The sequence below is a fragment of the Castanea sativa genome, chromosome 6 (genome assembly GCF_040712315.1).
Source record: "Castanea sativa cultivar Marrone di Chiusa Pesio chromosome 6, ASM4071231v1".
Taxonomy (NCBI): domain Eukaryota; kingdom Viridiplantae; phylum Streptophyta; class Magnoliopsida; order Fagales; family Fagaceae; genus Castanea; species Castanea sativa.
Genome location: NC_134018.1, coordinates 36,231,082 through 36,247,646, shown reverse-complemented (window position 1 = coordinate 36,247,646; position 16,565 = coordinate 36,231,082). Strand labels below are relative to the sequence as shown.

The following is a 16,565-nucleotide window of genomic DNA, read 5'->3' as shown; positions in this document are numbered from 1 at the left end:
TGTGTCTACCTCTCTCTTTTCTCTCTATCTCTCTCATCTCTCACACTAAAATTCAGATCGGCAGTAGCATGGTGCTAACAATGGAGGAGCATGAGGTGGTTGTATGGGTTTGAGTTTTGATTTGTAGAGAAGCACAACTGCTTTAAGTTTGATATTTCAGGTGGAGTGTGACAGGTGGGTTGTAATTTGGGTTTTGGGATTTGGTTTTGGTCAATCTGAGATTATAGCTTGGTTGTGGTGGATTTCAACTGATGAAAGGTGGGTAGTGCTGGTGAATCTCAAACCTTCAAACGACATGAATTTTTTTCTTAGAGTGCAACTGCTACAATTTATGAACACGAAGAAGAACTAATCTAGGTTTGAATAGCTAGGAACTGGATGTAAGTTTTTTTCCTTATTTCAATAACAATTACAATAACTCTTTATTTACCCAAAAGAGAGCGAGAAAAGGGAAAAGACTTTCAATATTTATGTGAAAAGATAAGCCAACTTGAGATTTAACCTTTATATTATGCGCAGGTTGTTTTCTTTTTTTCAGTACCTTTATATTATGTGCAGGTTGTAGATAAATTTTTGGCATTCAACCTCTATTATTTCTGTCTTCTAGTCAATGAGAACCTAGAACAATACTATAAAAAAGTAGATATGGTGGTGTTATTGGCTTTTTGCTTGACATTAAGACAGAAAAGGTGGAAATAAAGTAGAAAAGGTTTATTGGCACTAACAATTTTATGGTAGTGTGATTGGCTTATTGGTAAGTGCTTAGATTTATTGTTGTTGTTGTTGTTTTTTTTTTTTTTTTTATTACATTTTTGTAATTGTTGTTTGGAGTTTTGAATATATTAATTTTTACATAACCGTCCCTTTTTAATCTTGTTTTGTCTTGTTTTTGTATGTGTTTTTTGTTTTGAGAGGAGAGAGACATAAAAAGCACGCAAAAATACCTATTTACCCTTGCTTTTAACAGAGGTGGGTACGGAAAATAAATGGAATTTACCTCAGATGGATAAAGTAACACGTTTTAAATCTCGGGTAGGCAAAGTGATTTTGGGTCAAACCATATGTAGGTTAACTGTAATTACCCCATTTATATTTCATATGTATAGACACACACACACAATACACCAATGAGGTAATATCTCCTAATTCTAAAGAAATTTTTTCCCTTTCTTTTTTTTTTTTTTTTTTTTTTTATAGAAAGAAGACGGTCAAATATTATTAGCTAGAATCAGCGAAGAGAATAGAATAGAGATGTGGAGGAACATTTTTCCACTACACCGACAAACCTCTAACATGTTTAATTAGCATGTCTAGCTAGGTTATGAACATCTTCTCTTTCTTGAAGTGAAATAGAACTTTTGTGAAATATTCACTTTTAAAATATAATTAATTTTGTAAACTATCAAATATATTTTTATTAATTAATTCATGTTCAAAGAAACAAAAATAACAAACGCAAATTTTCATTAAAAAAGGGGTACATTTTCTCATATTACATTCCGTTGGAATCATTTCCAAAACGAATGCAACAAGAATTTGTAGGGGAAAATAATTAATTAAAAAAAAAAAAAAAAAGAAAGGTAATGAGACATTGAGGGAACATAACGATGTTTTCCAGGAATTCTTTTTTATAAGAAAACTCACATCCAAATCCAATAAAAGCCTATAATATTACAGAAATCTAGAACTGCAAACACCTCTAATATTTGTTAGCATATATTTTCTTGAAATGCAACTATATATAAAACATTACAGGAGGAACATGTAGTTCAACTCTTGACTTAGATCCCTCAGAAAAGAAGCCGAGATATGCATATACCTTCAAATGCTTCCACTGCTGCGCGCCTCTAGTTCCACACGGCCAGTATATATTGTCGAAAAACTCACAAACATCAAGATGAAAGTTTTCAGAACCAATTAAAGTCAATGTCATAATCGTATTTGGCAGACAAAATCTTAACTTTCTTGTTGGGTGACAAGTTATCGATGACCAAGGAGCAGTTTACGTAGACATCAAACCCCCTCAATGGAAAACGTCCCAGCACAACGTTAATGGGTGCCTTCACTCTCACAAGCAAAGGTATCTTCCCTGTATGCCTGTTTTCCAAAAGGGCTTGTTGTAGCCCTGACCCAAATGGACTAGTGCCTTTTAACACAATATTTATCATTGTTGTATTCTTTCTTGGTTGATAAAAATTAGGTATTTTCCCAGAACAAAGCTGAGAGTCCGAGTAGGACACGTTAACCTGACTGTTTTTGCCATATAAGAAGCCCATATATGAATTTGGGTTCTCAGCTTTTACAACCACAACGAATTCAGTGAAGAGGCTCATATCAGATTGGAGTTCAAAAGCATGAACACCAAAGCTATCAACATTGTAGGATGGCACTTTGGGCCTGTACATGTTGTAGAGCAAGAAAGTGAGGCCAAGGATGAGGGCAGTGAGGAAGAAGAGACAGCAATAGCAGCAACATATGCACTTAAAGAGACAACTACCGCGTGACTTTTTGGAATGGTACCGAGGAATGTTACGGCGATAAGGAGGGGGCCTGAGGTTGCCTTGGTTATCATTATTCCCTGAGAGCATGACATATTTTGGTGGTGCATAGGGAGAATTTACAGGCAGCTCCATGATGAATGATAATTATGAGTTATTATTATTATGGAGATAGCTAGGTGAATGTGTGATAGGTAGAATAATGGTGGACACTTTGGTGGGCATTGGCCATAGACAATGGAGAAGAAGAAGACCAAGAAGAAGAAAAAAGAGAGGCTCTTCTTTCTTCTCTTCTCCAACTATTTTTTTGAGGGAAGGTCGTTGGAGAAGGAGAGGGAAACATTCATGGCTTCCATTGGTTAAAGGCCTATTGTTACATGTGTGTGGACGTACACTACTGTCCAGTTGTTTATCTAACAGTAAAACTGGTTCTCTCTTTCTATTTTTTGGCATTTGTCGTTGCTAGTACCTTCAATTTAGTTCTTTTTTTTTTTTCTAAATTTAGGCACAAACCATGTTGCATTGCATTTTTCAATTAATTTTAATTTGTTTTAATAGGAAAATGCTAAAGTTACAAATAATTTTACAATTTGTTTTTACAAAATGTTGATATGGTGAGTGGTTATTTGGAAGTAAAAAAATGATATCAATTATGGGCTCAAATCAAAACCAATAAAAATTTGCTACATCAATAATTTGTAAAAAAACTTGTATCAATAACATTACAGTTTTATATTTAACCCATATCTATATATATCAAAAATTTGAAGCGTAACATTTATTGTACTACATCAATGGTTAAGTTATTATCATTTTTCTTTTCAATTTTTCCTATAATTTTTTTAACATTTACAAATTTAAGATAATTAAAAAATATATTATTTAACAATCTCTCTCTCTCTCATTTTTTGATGAATTATTTTATTTTTCTCGCATCCCTTCTTTAGGTTAATGAATTTTTGTGTTATTTAAAATTTTAATTTGGGTTGATACGATTTAGCTTTGTATTTTTTTTTCTCTCTGTCTTTGATCGTCAAATGTTATCATATTTCATTATAAAAAATAGTATCTAAGAATATAATGTTATTCTATTACATAGCATAACTTGAATAATTTGGTGTTTATTGCTATATCTTTTATTTATTTTTCTTTTTTATTCTCATCTTTATTTTATCCAACATTTAAATTCAACCACATCCTCTATATCAATAAATTATTAATATTTTCTTTCATTTTTTATTTTAAAATATTAAGCATACAATATTTTACTTGAATTCAAATGAACAGCATTGTCCTCAAACGTACATTACAATACAAAAAATAGAATACAAAACACATGGCAATTTAGAAACACTGATTTTGTTCTTGTTCTTGGTATTTTTTTTTTTTTTTTAATTTTACTCTCATTATCGTATTCTTAGAATATTCTTATATCAAAAAGTTCTCTCTCTCTCTCTCTCTCTCTCTCTCTCTCTCGTATACTATGAGACATCTCTCCCTTAGGGTTTCCTGCAGGGCTGTGTTTTCTTTTTCTTTTACGGGGTTAACGATCATGGCAGACGATGTTTCATAGATTTTAGAGAAAATGAAATTAACTTTGGAGGAAGAAAAGACTATTGATATATCTAATAAGGGTAGAAAAGAAGAACTAGAGAGTTGTGTGCTAAGTCTTATTGGCAAGTTTTTAACTTGCAAACCTTTTAACAAAAAAGCAGCTCTGGCTACACTCAAACACAAATGAAGCAGAAAGGGTGTTGCAACACCCTTGCCAAGAGCAATGAGGCTTTTAAGTTATATCTGCCAAGGACTTGGGAATCTTTGGACAGTTCAAAGCCTTCACAAACTAGTGAGGGAACAAACTCCCAATGTATGCTTCTTGATAGAAACAAGGTTGGATAGAGTTGGTTTTGAGAAGCATTGCGGTAATGTACCTTTTAAAAATAAATTGATAGTGAAAAAGCCAAATTCGGGTGGGGGGTTGGCTTTACTTTGGAAGAAGGAGATGAACTTGGATGTTATTAATTTTATTGACAACCATATTTTAGCAAAAGTAGTGGAAGATGATGGTTTTGTGTAGTACCTCACAGGGTTCTATGGATGGCTAGAAGCAAATGAAAAGCGAAAGTCATGGGCTCTCTTATCTCATCTACATTCCTTCATTGATGGTCCTTGGTGTTGTATAGGTGATTTCAATGCCATACTTCATGCCTTTGAGAAACAAAGTGTACATGCACCTTACTATAATCAGATGGAGGATTCTCGGTTAGCATTGGAAGGATGTGAGTTGACAGATTTGGGGTTCAATGGGCATAAGTTTACATGGACAAATAGGCAGCCATGTGCAGCTCACACAAAGCAATGGTTGGATAGAGCCACAGCTAACAGAGTTTGGATTGAGAAATTCCCTGTAAGCTCGGTTATCCATCTATTCAGCCATGCATCTGATCATCTTCCAATCCTATTGAAAACCATGAATGATAGGCAGACAAGAGGAAAGGGAGCTGGTGGTTTAAGTTTGAGGAGAGTTGGCTATTGTGGAAGGATTGTGAGGAGGCTGTGACTGAGGCGTGGAGAAAAGGAGGCTATGGTTTGAGTGGCGCAAGGGACATGATCGAGTCTTGTGGGGCTAAATTGCATGCATGGGGTTCATCAAAGACCCTACCTGAAACTGAGGAGATTAAGAGGCTACAAAAGAAACTGGAGTTGATGAATGCAAGTGAGATGATCGAAGACAGTAGGAGTAAATTTCTAGCAATGAGTAAACAACTTGATGGCTTATTGCTAAAATAAGAGATCTTTTGGCATCAGAGATTCTGAGTGTCATGGTTAAAGCATGGAGATAGGAATACTAAATTTTTTCATTCCAAAGCCTCTCAAAAAAGGTGAAGGAATTATATTGAGGGAATCAAAAATGGTAATGGAGTTTGGGTGGAGGAAGTTGATGAAGTGGCGAATATGGCGTCAGATTACTTTATGAATATCTTTAAAGAAGGCACTTGTGACAAAATGGAGGAATGTCTCAATACAGTTAATCATAAAATTACTGATGATATGCTGGAGATGCTAACTAGTCCGTATAGCAGTGAAGAAGTTAAAATATCATTTTTCTAGATGAGACCAACAAAGGCTCCTAGACTTGATGGTATGAATGCACTCTTTTATAAATAAATAAATAAATAATTGGCATATTGTTGGCAATGATGTGACTGATGCTGTGTTAGATTTTTTATATTCTGGTAATATGGTGTCTGATATTAACTATACTCATATTGTCCTGATTCCTAAAGTAAGGAAATCGGAAAAAGATGGCAAATTTCAAATCCATTAGCCTATGTAATGTGATATATAAAATTATATCAAAAGTTTTGGTAAATAGGTTAAAGTTGATTTTGCCACAATTAATTTCTCCTCCTTAGAGTGTTTTTGTACCAAGCCGCTTCATTACTGATAATTTGCTCATAGCCTATGAGACATTACATACCATGCATATTAGAAAAAATGGTAAAAAGGGGGGTTAGCTTTGAAACTAGATGTGAGTAAGGCCTATGACAGGGTGGAGTAGGGTTTTTTTAAGGGTATGATGATCAAATTGGGGTTTTCGGAAGTTTGGGTGGATAGGTTTATGAGGTGTGTTTCCACACCTTCCTTTTCAGTTCGGATCAATGGCAAAGCATATGAGAATGTTATTCCTTCTAAAGGTCATTTCCAAAGAGCTCCTTTGTCCCCATATTTGTTTCTAATATGCGCAGAAGGTTTTACTTTTTTCCTTGCTAAAGCAAAATTAGATGGGAGATTTCATGGGGTGGCAGTTTATAGGAATGCTCCTAGTATAACTAATTTGCTTTTTGCTTATGACTCTTTGATTTTTTTTCCAAGCTAATAAAAGTGAAGTGCAGGTTGCTTCTAATACACTTCAGTTATATGCTAAAGCTTCGAGCCAATGTATCAACCTTGAGAAGTCTTCTGCTTAATTCAGTAGCAATGTGTCTGTGGAGCAGAAAGAATGGATTGTTGATATATTAAAGGCGAAGAAAGTGGAGAAGTTTGATTCTTACTTGGGGCTGCCTACTTTGATAGGAAGGAGGAAATATGATACTATTGCTTTTCTCAAGGAACGGGTTTGGGAAAAGATGCAAGGTTAGAAGGGGAGTTACTCTCTAAGGCGGGTAAAGAGGTTCTAATAAAAGCAGTGGCTCAATCCATTGCCACCTACACAATGGGGGGCTTTCAGTTACCCAGGAAATTATGTGATGAATTGGATGCTATGTGTGCTAGATTTTGGTGGAGTCAGATTGGTGAGAAAAGGAAAATACACTGGAAAAGTTGGAGTTTTTTAATGCAGTCAAAGAAAGAGGGTGGTATGGGTTTAAAGACATAAGATCATGTAATTTAGCTATGCTAGCAAAACAAAGATGGAGGTTGCTGCAGGACCAAAGCTCTCTTTTGTATAGCTGTTTTAAAACATAATACTTTATGCGGTGTGATTTCCTTGAGGCGAATGATTGTCCAAATAGTTCCTACGTTTGGAAAAGTTTATTGGCTGCTCAACCGATTTTAAAGAAAGGGCGTTGTTGGAGAGTGGGCAATGGCGCTTCAATTCAAGTTTTGAAGGACTATTGGCCACCAAACCAGCCAACCAAAAAGGTTCTTTTCCAACCTGAGGATGAGATATGGGAGTGGAGGGTCTCAGATTTGATTGATTGGCAGAACCACCAGTGGGACAAAGAAATAATTGAAGCCCTATTTCATCTGTTTGATGTTAAAGCCATCCTAAAAGTTCCTTTGAGTAGGCGGGTCGTGCAAGATGCTTTGGTGTGGACTCTCACAAAGAATGGCAGATACACAGTGAAGTCTGGGTACCATGTGGCTAAGCAAATGAGGAAGGAAGAAAATCATAGTGGGGAGTGCTCAGTGCAAAGGGCCAACAATCCAATCTAGTCAAGAATCTAGAAGGCAAAGGTTCCAAATAAATTTAAAATCTTTTCCTGGAAAGCATTGTTAGGACATATGTGATTCATGTTAGGAACATATGTCAATATAGAATTGGCTAATCCTTTGACAAAACATGTTTTACTTGTAATTGGGTAAATCTAGGATGTGTTTAATGCTTCAAGAAACAAGGTTTCAAGTTCAAGTGTTAAAACCATGCAAATTTGTTCAAGAATCAAGTGATGAAGTGCTAGATTTTAAATCTCGACAGCTAGTATCTATCGAGATTTAAAAAGCTGTTTAATCCTGATGCTCGACAGCTGCTCAACAGATAGAGTATCTATTGAGAATTATGAAAATCGGATTTCATTTCTGATTTCATTCCAATCCGTGAGTATGTGTTTGGGCTTTCTTTTCTCACAACTTTAAACATATATAAGGATTATTTTAAGGGTCGTTACAAGTAGCACAGTTGCATGAGTGTGAAGAAAAGAGTTGTTCATGCAAATTGTGACCAAAAAACCTAGTTTGTCCTAGTTCTTCTTTCTCTTGAAGAAGTTGCTGTATTTGTACACCGTAGGGTTTTGTAACCAAGCAACTTCATGATCTTTATCGTGTGATGAACTGAAGAATTTTGCAGCCAACATCCTTATCGAGTTGGTGATTAAGTCGCGTACTAGGATCCACGCATCTATTGGTTAGTCACATACTGGGAGCCGTGCATTAAGAAAGAGATTGTCACTACAGAACAAATCCAATTGGGTATTAGGGTAAGGGTTCAACTGTAGGTTGGTATAAGGTACTGGAATTCCTTTACTTGTAACCGCTTGTTGTAATAATAGTGAATTCTCGAGAGTGGTGACCTTAAAATCACCCGGTGGTGGTTTTTTGCCTTGGAGGTTTTCCTCATTCGAAAACAAATTACCTTGTCAAGCATGTTAGAACATTTTGCCCACACAGGAAAATTTGGTTCGCAAGCGTGCAATTGAGGATGCAAGATGTTTTTTTCGTTAGAAAGCATTTGAAACGGTATTGCTTGTGCTCTGGGGTTGTGGGGTTGCATAGGATGTATGGGCTGGAAGTGCAACCCGATTCTAGAAATTATGTATTGAGTAAGAGGATTTTATGCAGCTAGTATCTGGTATCATGCCAAAGCTATCGCTAGAGGAATTGGACCTATTCTGGGTTATGCGTTGGCTGATTTGGCAACAACAAAATACGATCACGCATGGGGTGCCTTCCAACATCCATCACGCTCTTACCAACGTGCTTTGGATTACTTGAGGGAGTATACTAAGGCACAGGATCAACTTAGTGTGACAGTCTCAATCCCAACCTTAGTACCAAACATGGCAACCACCGCAGGGGACGTTTTTCAAGCTAAACCTCGATGGAGCTAGTTTTGATAATGGTGTTGTATCGGGTTATGGGGCTGTTATCCGTAATGTGAATGGAGAAGTGATGGCTGCTCTTCAGCAAAAGGTGGTGTTGTGGGGGATAGTGAAGAGGTGGAAGTGATGGCTTGCCGCAAAGCTCTCGAGTTTATTGTAGATGCTGGATTTACGGAGGTGATTCTAGAAGGAGATAATGCAATGGTGTTGAAGACGATATCACAGGCTCAACCAAACTTTTCTCGGCTTGGGTTAATCTATGAAGATATTTGGTGCTTGGCTGCTGGTTTTAGATCCATTTCAATTCACTGTGTTATGCATTGTGCAAATAGTGTTGCTCATGCTTTGGCTAGATTTGCTAGATTGATTGAAAATGAAATTGTATGTATGGAGGAGGATCCTCTGCTAGCGGCGGATGCCTTGTACTTGGACTCTGGTCTTTTAAATCAATGAAAGTTATTTGGTTCTGGCTTCAAAAAAAAAAAAAAATTCTTATATCTTGTGTGATGATTATTATAATTATATCTTTCACCGCCTTTTGGACTTTGGCTAAGTTCAAGAGTTAATAACTGTAATTAGGCAAGAATACTTTTTTGTCCCTTTTGTGTAACTTTTCACTTTGGGTATAGACCAAGGCGGAAGCAAGTTAAGAGTGGTTCTAATCAAATGAATATATATGTGTCCTCCCTGTAATAACATTTTGGCCACCAAATCGAAACCACTTTAGGAGTAAATTAACATATATTCCAGTTGTGGTGGTCAATGGGCTAGTTTTAGATATCTTTAATTGAAGGGGAAATAAACTATGTATGTAGCTACAATAGCAATTATTTATATGAAGAGTTACATCAACCAAAAAAACAAAAAAGTGTCACATTACATGAAGGCTTTATTTTCAAATGAAAATGATGATTCGAAATCATAATAGAAATACTGACCAGCCGGAAATCTCATAGCTCCCACTGACCACCACAACACTGGAATATATGCTAATTCATCAGTACTGCTTGCTCATACTTTATTTAATTTGCTTCAACCCTACATGACTTGCTCCAAATTAAGAGTCGCCCTAGTGGCAGCGCCATGATATGCTTAGGGTGTTCCTAGGAACACATTGATTTGAAAATATATATATATATATATATATATATATATATATATATATATATATATAATAATTTAAAAAAAATTATTTGTTTACCCTTAAAAAAAATTAGAAACACCCTCAATCAAAATTAGGAACACCCCTAAATAAAAATAAAAAAAAAATTATCTGTTCTACTTTCAAGCAAAAAAAAAAAAAAAAAAAAACCCCAAAAAAAATTTTGAATTAAAATCTATAAAAAAAAAATTGTAATAGAGCAAAACAACGGATGGCAAGCCCAACAGATTACAAAGGAAGCAAACCCACAGATTCTCAAAAAAAAAAAAAAAAAAAAAAAAAAACCCCAATATAAAGCAAATCATTAAATCAGAAACCTTAAATCAATAAATCATAAATCACTAAAGGCTAAAGCAAACCTAAAAACAGAGCAACGCCTCCCCTTAGATCGGTCCAGTTGCAGTCCAGAGCACATCGTCACCCCTCATCGGAGATCGGTCCAGTCGTAGTCCAGAGCACATCGTCGCCCCTCATCGGTGATTGGTCCAAAGCACATCGACGCTCACTCACCCCTCATCAAAGATCGCTCGTCAGTGACGGTCACTTCCTCAGCCTTCAGGCCTCCTTGCTTTAGTGCTCCCTCAAGGTATTTCTCTCTCTCTCTCTCTCTCTCTCTCTCTCTCTCTCTCTCTGAAATCAATAAACTGAAATGAAATGAATGAGTCTCTCTCTCTCTCTTTAAGACTAACTTTATCTGAACTGTGATTGGTTGAAGCTTTAACTTTTATTAATATGTTTCCTATTTTTTGACTTTTTGAATTTGGCTTTATCTTATGATTCTTATCTGTTGGTTGGTGTGTGTTGGTGTTGGTGAGATATTAATTGTCTTTTAGTATAATGTTATTGTGATTTGTGATTGTGAAATTTTTTTGATTGGCAGCTGGCTCTTGTGATTGGGGGCATCAAGCAAGCTTGTCTGTTGAGTGGGGTGGGGGGTGGATGGGCTGATGGGCACATGGGGCCGGGTAAAGCTGTGTAATGTGCACATCAGCACATGGGATGTGTAATGTGCATATGACTGACTCTTTTAGTGTAATGTGCACATGAGATGTGTGCTAGTGCAATTAATAAATAATAATTTAATTAACTAATAATTAATTGGGAAAAGCAACTAATAAAAAATAATTAATAATTTAATTAACCAATACATGAAAAAAAAAATTAAATAATGTTAGGCTAAACTACAATTAATAATTTTATAATTAATAAAACAACAATATAACAAATTATAGTTTATAAAAGACAAACAAATTAATGAAACAACTAAACAACAATAATCAATTATTTTATTAATATTTCAAATATACATATAATTTATTATTTATTCTTTTGCTAGAACCATGGACAAGTATTTGATAAGAAAACCATGTACCCAAGATTCATCTCCTATGCAAGATTCATCTTCATATTCTAAGCGAATTCATATTGACTTTAACTTAAAAAATCTTTTTTCAGATCCTGGGCTACGAGAAAAGATATCATCTTATCATCCTAATAATTATGATGAAATAAGAAGATATTATTTAACAAAAGGCCCTTATCAAATTATTCTCCAACACAATGATGATTACCCTGTATCATATTTTTCTATAAAGCCCCATTGATTTAGATCCGAATGGTATGTAAATAGAAATTGGTTGGAATATAGTATAGACAAGGATGCAGCATTTTTTTTTTATTGCTACCTATTTGGGCAAGATGTTGGTAAGCAAGGAGGAGGTGAGACTTTTGCAATGAATTCAAACTTTGGAATCAGCTTGTGAAGTTAAATTCACATGTTGAAAGAGTTAATAGTACTCATAACCAAGCAATCAAGAAGCGTGAAGATCTACTGAAGGAAAAGTAACACATTCAAAGTGTTTTGGTTAAGCAATTAAATCAAGATAAAATTGAATATCAGGTTCAATTAAATGCAATAGTTGACTGCGTAAGACTCCTTTTATGCTAGGGATTAGTTTTTCGTGGTCATAATGAATCTCAAGTTTCAAGTGATAAAGGAAATTTTCTTAAGCTTCTACAATTTTTAGGGGATCACAATGAATTTATCAATGAAGTGTTACAAAAAGCTTGGAAAAATTGCAAGTTTACCCACCATGATATTCAAAAAGATATTGTGAATACAATTACACGTGAAACATCCAAAGTCATCATCAAAGATCTTGACAATGGGTTCTTTTCAATATTAGTTGATGAGTCATGTGATATCTCAATGAAAGAACAAATGGTCCTCATTCTTCGTTATGTGAACAAAAAATGAATTATTATAAAGTGGTTCCTTAGTATTGTACATGTAGTAAATACCACCGCTTTGTCACTCAAATATGCTATTGAATGTTTTTTGTGAACATAATTTGAGTTTATTGAAATTACATGGGCAAGGTTATGACAGGGGCTAGCAATATGCAAGGTGATATCAATGGTCTCAAAACTTTAATTTTGAAAGAGAATAAGTCAGTATTTTATGTCCATTGTTTTGCTCATCAACTTCAATTGACACTTGTTACCGTTGCTAAAAATCACATTAACATTGCTAAGTTTTTTTATGTGATTAGTAATTTAGCAACTATTGTTGGAGGCTCTTGTAAGAGATGAGATGCTCTTTGAGATGCACAATTTGCTAAAATTAAAGAAGATTTAGAGAATGGTGTACGTAGAAGTGGGTAAGGTTTGAATCAAGAGACAAATCTTAAATGTCCTGGTTATACACGTTGGGGATCATATTATGGGACTATTCTCAACTTGATTTTGATGTTCTCTGCTATTATTAATGTACTTGAGATTATTGAAGAAGATGGTCTCTCCAACTAAAAAGTTGAAACACGATCTATTATGAGGTCAATTGTATCTTTTGAATTTGTCTTTGCTCTACACTTGATGAAAAACATTTTAGCGATCACAAATGTGTTGTCAATAGAATTGCAAAAAAAAATAAATAAATAAAGATATAGTAAATGCTATGGATCTTGTTAAAGTGTCTAAGTAACGATTGCAAGTGATGAGAGATGATGAATGGATATCTTTATTGACTGAAGTGTCTTCATTTTGTACCACACATGATATTCTTATCTTGAACATGGATGAAATATTTGTAGTTAGTGGGAGGCCGCAACGCAACACCCAACAAAATACAAATTTACATCATTATCGTGTTGAGCTATTCTACACAGTCATAGATATGCAACTTCAAGAGCTTGACAACCATTTTCTAGAGGCGAAAACCGATTTGCTACTTTGTATGGCTTGCTTGAATCCAAGTAATTTATTTGTGGCTTTTGATAAGGAAAATTCAAGAGCTTGACAACCATTTTCCAGAGGCGAAAATCGATTTGCTACTTTGTATGGCTTGCTTGAATCCAAGTAATTTATTTGTGGCTTTTGATAAGCAAAATTTGATATGTCGAGCAAAGTTCTATCCATTTGATTTTCTTGAGATAGATATCTTAACATTTGACTCTCAACTTCAAAATTACATTTTTAATATGCGCAACAATGACTTATTTTTAGAGTTTCAAGGAGTTAGTGAACTTGCTGAAAAGTTAGGGTACACAGGGAAGCATGAGATTTATCCATTAGTTTATTTGCTTGTGAAATTAGCTTTGACACTTCCTGTCACTACCGCAACAATAGAAAGAAGTTTTTCAGTAATGAAATATATAAATAATAAACTGCGCGATCGAACGTGAGATTAGTAGATGAATAATTGCTTGGTTGTGTATATTGAAAAAGATGTAGCTTGTAGCATTGATAATGAGACAATCATGCAAAGATTTCAAAATATGAAAATTTGTAGAAGGCAATTGTAAACTTTATATATTTATGTGTTTTTTTATTGTTGTTATTGTCAATAAATAAAATTTTCTTTTTTATTTGATTGTGTAATTTATACTTATTGAAAAACACCTTGCAAAAAATTCTTGGAGTCGCCATTGGCTCGCCCAATGAATTTTAGAATGCCAATGATCAATCATGCTAAATATAAGAAGAGTGAGTTCACACTAAAAAACACTCGTAATTAATCTTCATTTCCTATGCAATATTGGTGAGGATGCACGTATTGGCAATTTGGCAATCGACAATTACAAGACCTTGTTAAGCCAATTCGAATGGATGACACTATCGACACCACAACTTTCTTCACCTTTATCACCGTCTTCCTTAGTTTCAGAGTCGACCTTGACCTTCTCAATGAGTCCATCGATGCCAACTTGTATGATTTCAAAAAAATTCACCGCTGCTTAGCTCAATCACGTTTATAGCTTAAAGAATGCACCATGTTGTTATGACTCTTGCGCCTAGAAAATGTTCTTTGTCCATGATTCTTTTCTGCCCTCATTTTTTTGCTTTAATCAAGTTGCTCATATCCATATGCATATCCATCAAGTTCTCTATTGAAAGACTTGGTGGTGTTGCGTATAAGAGTGTCTATCATGGCTAGCTAGCTTCATAGTTCACTTACTTTTGGAGTTTGTACTTTGTAAAGGTTGCTCATATATATATATACACGAAAATGTAAAATATATATATATTTTTAATTTCACTGAATTTTATGTTAGCACGTTTTAATTGATTGGAATGAAATTTGATATTGGGTAGGACTGTTTTTCTTTCTTGGCGGGCGCTCATAGGCTTGTACATGGTAACTTTTGCCTTGAAGTCAACTGCTACACCACACCAAGAGAATTTCAGTGTATTTGAAGGACACATAAATCAGGACTCTGCGATACGCTAGTTGTTACACGTGGCAAGCATCTACTGCACGCACTAATATTGAATGGATGTTAATGATATTGAAAGGATCAAAACGGACGGTTTGGATGCAATGTTGTCTCACAACCAAGATTAAGATTGAAATTTCATTTTGACCATGATTAAGATCTTGGGTCTGAGTCTCACCGTTGTTACTTGTGTCTAGCAGTAACACACACGTCTACACGGACTTAACCAGCGTAGCTAATTAGTAACAATGAAGAAGAATAAAATAGCTTTAAACCCTCATTATTGACCATTAATTGACCAAAAGGTTTTATAATTTATAGTCGGCACAAATTAAAAAAAGAAATATTCTGTATCTGTAGCCCAAAAGGCAGCCCCCCTGAAGCAGAGTAAATATGAATTATGTATAATATATATACACACGTTTAGATGCATCATTTTAAAAAAGAAAAAATACGCATATATTGTATTATTTTTGGACAATATTGTATTATTTTCAAAGTGGAAACGCTGGTAAAGAACTAAAGTCTTGGGGCACATTTAGTAGGTTGTAAGAATTACAGAGGAATAGGAATAGGTATTACAAGGAATAAAAAATAATGTAATGTAATACTTATTACTATTTATCTATTTGGTGATAACACAATAATAGAACCCCTAAAGACAATGGAATGAAAACATTTTAAATCAAACTTAAGATATATTTTAGGAAATATCTTATTCATATAATTATATTTTTTTTTAAATAATATTTTTTTTAAATTTGAAAGGGAGATTAGTTGTTTTTTTATGATTTTTTATTTTCATAATTGTTAGGTGCCTATGGAATGTTTGTTTATTTGGAAATATATTAATTTTAAAAATTAAAATACCTACTAAGGAATAACTATTACAATCCTTTTGGAGATAAATAGTTATTCCTCATTTTAAAGAATTACTATTCACAAAGAATGATTATTCCCTATAATATAAACATAACCAAACTATTGAATGGCTAAATTATAGGAATAACTATTATATTACAATCTACTAAACGTACCCTTACTATTAGTGCCAGCCCTTCCCTTAGGCGAGATAGGCAATTGCCTAAGGCCCCCAAGTGGAAGGGAGACCCCAAAATTTTAGAAAATAAGAGGGAATAGAGGGAAAAAAATTAGTTTCAGAAGAATTACAAAAATCTAGCACATTCTTTTAACCAAAAAACAAATATTTTGGTAAATCAAACATTATTATCTTCTAGACAAACCAAAAATCAAACAAATAAACTACAAATCCGATCTAAGATATTAACTACAAAACAATCACAAATCAAAACAAATAAAACAACTCAAATCCCTAAAAATTTTACTTTTCTCTCTAGTCTTTGCTCTCTGCCTCTCTCTGTGAATTTGTCTCTCATTCTCTCTGATTCTCTTTCTCTCCCCTGTTCTCATCTGCTCACCAGCTCAAGCAAGGCAGCAGCCAGCAAGCTTCCTCCATCTGGATCGGTTTCTCCGCCTCCGACCTCTCTCATTCTTTCTCAGTTTCTCTAAATCGGTTTCTCTTCCTCTCTCACTGTATCAGGTTCAGCCATTTCGTTCAGCAGGTATAATATTTAGGGACTTCTTTGACTTGTAATAAGATTTTTTTTTTTTTTTATGGGAACTTATAATAAGATTGGACCCTGCCGCTTGGTTTTCTTTATCAATTTTGCCTTTTTTGGCCTTCAATTTTTTTTATTTTTTATAAAGCCTGCATTTTTTTTTTTTTGGGTTATAGATTAGATTGGGCCCTGCAGTCTAGTTTTGTTTATCAGATTTGAATAAAAAGCCTGCATTTTTTTATAAAGCCTTTCTCACTGAATCTTTTTTTTTTTTAATTTTAATCTTGTGT

General features: G+C 34.4%; 2 protein-coding genes across 2 annotated transcripts; one reads left to right on the top strand and one right to left on the bottom strand.

Annotated features, from left to right (window-relative positions):
• Window positions 1–1,907: 1,907 nt before the first annotated feature.
• On the bottom strand, window positions 1,908–2,633 carry LOC142639872 (NDR1/HIN1-like protein 13). The gene has a single exon (XM_075814009.1). The coding sequence runs from the start codon at window positions 2,631–2,633 to the stop codon at window positions 1,908–1,910; it is 726 nt and encodes a 241-aa protein (XP_075670124.1).
• A 4,338-nt stretch (window positions 2,634–6,971) lies between these two features.
• On the top strand, window positions 6,972–7,436 carry LOC142639871 (uncharacterized). Its single transcript, XM_075814008.1, has one exon. It carries the CDS (start codon window positions 6,972–6,974, stop codon window positions 7,434–7,436), a length of 465 nt encoding a protein of 154 aa, XP_075670123.1.
• The last annotated feature ends 9,129 nt before the right edge of the window (window positions 7,437–16,565 follow it).